Source organism: Hipposideros armiger, unplaced genomic scaffold (genome assembly GCF_001890085.2).
Source record: "Hipposideros armiger isolate ML-2016 unplaced genomic scaffold, ASM189008v1 scaffold_1193, whole genome shotgun sequence".
In the NCBI taxonomy this organism is placed as follows: Eukaryota; Metazoa; Chordata; class Mammalia; order Chiroptera; family Hipposideridae; genus Hipposideros; species Hipposideros armiger.
Genome location: NW_017732543.1, coordinates 81126 through 85100, shown reverse-complemented (window position 1 = coordinate 85100; position 3975 = coordinate 81126). Strand labels below are relative to the sequence as shown.

The 3975-nt window shown below is 35.2% G+C and overlaps 1 protein-coding gene across 2 annotated transcripts in view; it reads right to left on the bottom strand.

Moving 5' to 3' along the window:
- Positions 1-3975, bottom strand: part of DCN (decorin) — a 50730-nt gene that overhangs the window by 11401 nt on the left and 35354 nt on the right. For both annotated transcript variants that reach the window (XM_019632914.1, XM_019632915.1), the window contains exon 7: positions 121-259. In XM_019632914.1, coding sequence (XP_019488459.1) covers positions 121-259 — 139 coding nt within the window. The remainder of the gene's footprint in view (positions 1-120; positions 260-3975) is intronic.

Genomic DNA, 3975 nt, shown 5'->3' with positions numbered 1-3975 from the left:
AACATTCAAAGTATCTCTTTGCCAAAAGGTTTGTAAGCAGAGCTCCCTGCCTTCTGGAATCCCAGCAAGGAGTGTTTGCTCCCTAGATATTATCCAGAATAGTTAGCGGTGTTGCATTACCTGGATGTACTTGTGCTCCGCCAGCCCACCAGGCACTTTGATGAGTTTGTTGTTGTTCAAGTGAAGTTCCCTCAAATGAGGAGTGTTGGCCAGAGAGCCATTTTCAACAGCAGAGATGCTGTTGAAACCCAGTCCCAACCTGCAAAAGAAACCAGAAATAAATTAATACACCACACATGGATGCCTTCTGACAGGCTCTGTGTGATTAATGAAGTCAATTAAAAAGGGCAGTTTTCATGTTTGCACTTATTCTTCTCTCCGCCCAGAGTGCTTTTTCCAAACTTCCTGAGCTTGGACAAAGCCCATTTGTTCTTAAGATTTCAGCTGAGCATCAGCTTCTTTAAAACTCTTCTGACAGGATCAGCATGGATAGGTACCCCTAGTAAATGCTCATGTAACATCTTGCTGTCACCCTCTTGTAAAACTCAAGGGACTGTGTATACTAGTGTGTCTTTCCTTGAGAAAAGTGACTTTCTTGTGGTATGTCCAGTGCTAACACAGAGATGAATATGATCAATGAATAGCTATTGAATTCATTTCTATGTATAGTGAATGTAGTGCATTCACTTGGGAGAAAAATAAAAAGAATACTATATCATTTTTGTCATTTTGGAAATAAGCCATTATGTATTTATCACATAAATGTATTTGTTAGAAATAAAGGCTACAAGGACCTTATGAGCCAATAAACCTACCTTCCAGAAAGATTCACATAATTAGCAGTTTGCATTAGTTCCAGAAAGTTTATCAATGATCATCTGTTACTGTCAGAATTTGCCTGGTGCCAACATTCCTGGCTTCGAACCCTGATCTCTGACTTAGATCTCTGTTCCTTGGTACCTTTGGCATTTCTAATACAATGCCACTAAATATTTTGGGTTGTATTGTTTTTAAATTAAATCTATAACAAATGAGAGTTCTGTAGCTGTGATGTCCCCTCATACATAGCCAATGGAATTCAAAAATTTGAAGAAGTTGACTTAGAGACAATGGTGTATTCAACATTCTAGAAATGAATCTGTCAAAACAGGGTGCTGTCGATCCAAAATGGCAGAGAAAAGATACCAGGGATGAGGCAAGAATGTATTGAAAGAGAACCAGAAAGCTCCAAGGGAGAGAAAAAGAAAGAATCTACTGAATTTTTTTCAAATGAAGTGGAAGAGAGTTGGGTACTTTTTATAGGATGGTTTCTGTTTGCCTTCAGCTAGTTCTGATGTTTGAGCCCATTTGGGATTTAGATGCTGGCTTAGGTAATCAAAGTCTCCCAATTTTAATCATGACTTGGTATTTGAAATAACTGAGATTAAAGTGTATTGATTTTAGGCTAGTGAGAGCCCCATTGGTTTATCTTAAATATTGATTCTTAACTTGGAATCTTGGCTCAGAATATTTTGGTTCTCCCTCAGTCTTAGGTATTTATCTCTTGTTTCAGGCCTCTCCTTTTTTTATTTCAGAATCATGTTTCCTATTTCTTATAACACTTCAAGTCCCATGTCCAATTTGGGCTAACACATCTTAGAATACAATATTCCTCATAATTTATTCAAGGACTCCCAATTTTCAATGATTTATTTATCTATTCAATAATCTAATGTTTTTGAGAACCTACTGTGTTCAAGGTATCTTAGACTTGTGAGGGCAAATGATACATGGATAAAAAAAAAACATGGTTCGTTCTTTTGAAGAATATTTCACCTCACATAAGGAGATGATGATATATATTTAATAATGAAATGCCTGAAAACCATTTTATATTTTTGCAGAGGGGCATATGCTGTTTTCTCCCCACTTGTTCCTAATAACTAATTGAAATTTTTGCCCTGCAACATTGTTATGAGATCAGTGACTGCTTCTTTTCTTCTTCTCACAGTTTTTTTTTAGACTAAAATATTTCTCGCATTCCACCATCAGTGAGGATCAAACAACACAAGAATTTGATGGTTTGACAGATTTTTCTAGACTTGATTGCACNAAAAAAATTAGGAATGAACTTAATAAAAGAATTGTTAACACTTGTACCCTAAAAACAACAAAGCATTGTTATGATAAACTCAAGATAAAATAGAGAAATATTACATTTTTATTAATTGAAAGATTCAGTATTATTAAGATGAAAATCCTCCCCTAAATAATCTATAGATTTAACACTATCCTTATCAAAGTCTTAGCAGGCTATTTTAACTAATTCTAAAATTACATGGAAATGCAAAGAACAATAATAGCCAAAACAATTTTGAAAAATAACAACAAAATTAGAGGGCCTTCATTCTCAATTTCAAAATGTAATCAAATGTTATAATAATCAAAAGGTGTAGTACTAGCAAACAAAATGTGGTAAATCCATACAATGGAATGCAATTTACCAATAAACATGAATGAATTTCCGATACATGCTTTGATGTGGATGATGTAAAATCATTTTGATAAGTGAAAGAAGCCAGACACAAAGGCCACACATTGTATGGAAATATCCAGAAAAGGTAAATCCATAGAGACAGGTAGAAGATTAACAACTCCCTATGGCTGGAGATGAGATTGAGAACTGACTAGAAATCAATAAGAGGGATATTTTGAGGGTAACATAAATGTTCTAAAACTAGATTTTGGTGATGTTGAACAACTATATAATTTTGCTAAAAATAATTGAACTGCATATAGAAAAGGAAGCAGGGTAGGTGGCATCCCTAGGTGTCTATAGGAAGGGAGGTAAAATGCGTACAGGGACAGACAATTAGATCTGGACAACCAAGAGCGCGGCCCTTCTGAATGTGAGGCCCTGTGTGAATGCCCGAGATTTGCTGATGTTCAACCATGACTTCAAAATAGCATGCTTTATAATTTCTTTTTTGTCTGTTCCCCACAATACAAAACACATTATATATTGAGGTTTTAGTATAGGTAAATCTGTGCATATGAAACAAATTTTTTAACGCTTACTTTTTATACAGAAGTTTATGGTTCATAGCAAAATTGACAGGAAGGTAGAGATTTCTTATATACCCTCTGCCCCACAGATGCATAACCTTCCCCATGATCAACATACCACACCAGAGTGGTACATTTGTTACAATTGGTGAACCGAGACTAAAGCATCATAATCACTCAGAATCCATAGTTTATATTAGGGTTTATTCTTGATGTTGTAGACTCTATGAATTTTGACAAATGTATAATGAATGACATGTACTCATCATTTCAGTATCATACACAGCATTTTCAATGCCCTAAAAATCCTCTGTGTTTGGCTTATTCGTATGTCTCCTCCACACCCCTGGCAACGACTAATCTTTTTATTGTCTCCATAGTTTTGCCTTTTCCAGAATGTCATATAGTTGCAATCATACTGTATGTAGCCCTTTCAGATTGCCTTCTTTCAGTTAGTAATATGAATTTTAAGTTCCTCCTTGTCTTTTCATTGCTTGTAGCTTGATGAATGACATTCCTTGTCTGGACATACTACCGTTTGATTCATCTACTGAAAACCATATTGGTTTCTTCCAAGTTTCCGCAATTACAAATAAAGCTACTATTAATATCTGTGTGCAGGTTTTTGTATTGACGTAAGTTTGTTTTCAACACACTTGAATAAATGCCAAGGAGCCTGATATTTGAATCATATGGTAAAAATATGTTACATTTTGTAAGAAACTGTCAAACTGTCTCCCAAAGTAACTGTAGGATTCTGAATTCACACCAGCAATGGATGAAAGTTTCAATTGCTCAGCATCCTCACCAGCATTTGGTGTTGTCAGTGTTCCAGATTTTGGCCATTCTCATCGGTGTGTAGTGGAATCTCATTGTTATGTTAATTTGAAATTTTTACATAACATAGGATGTAGAGAATCTTTTTGTATA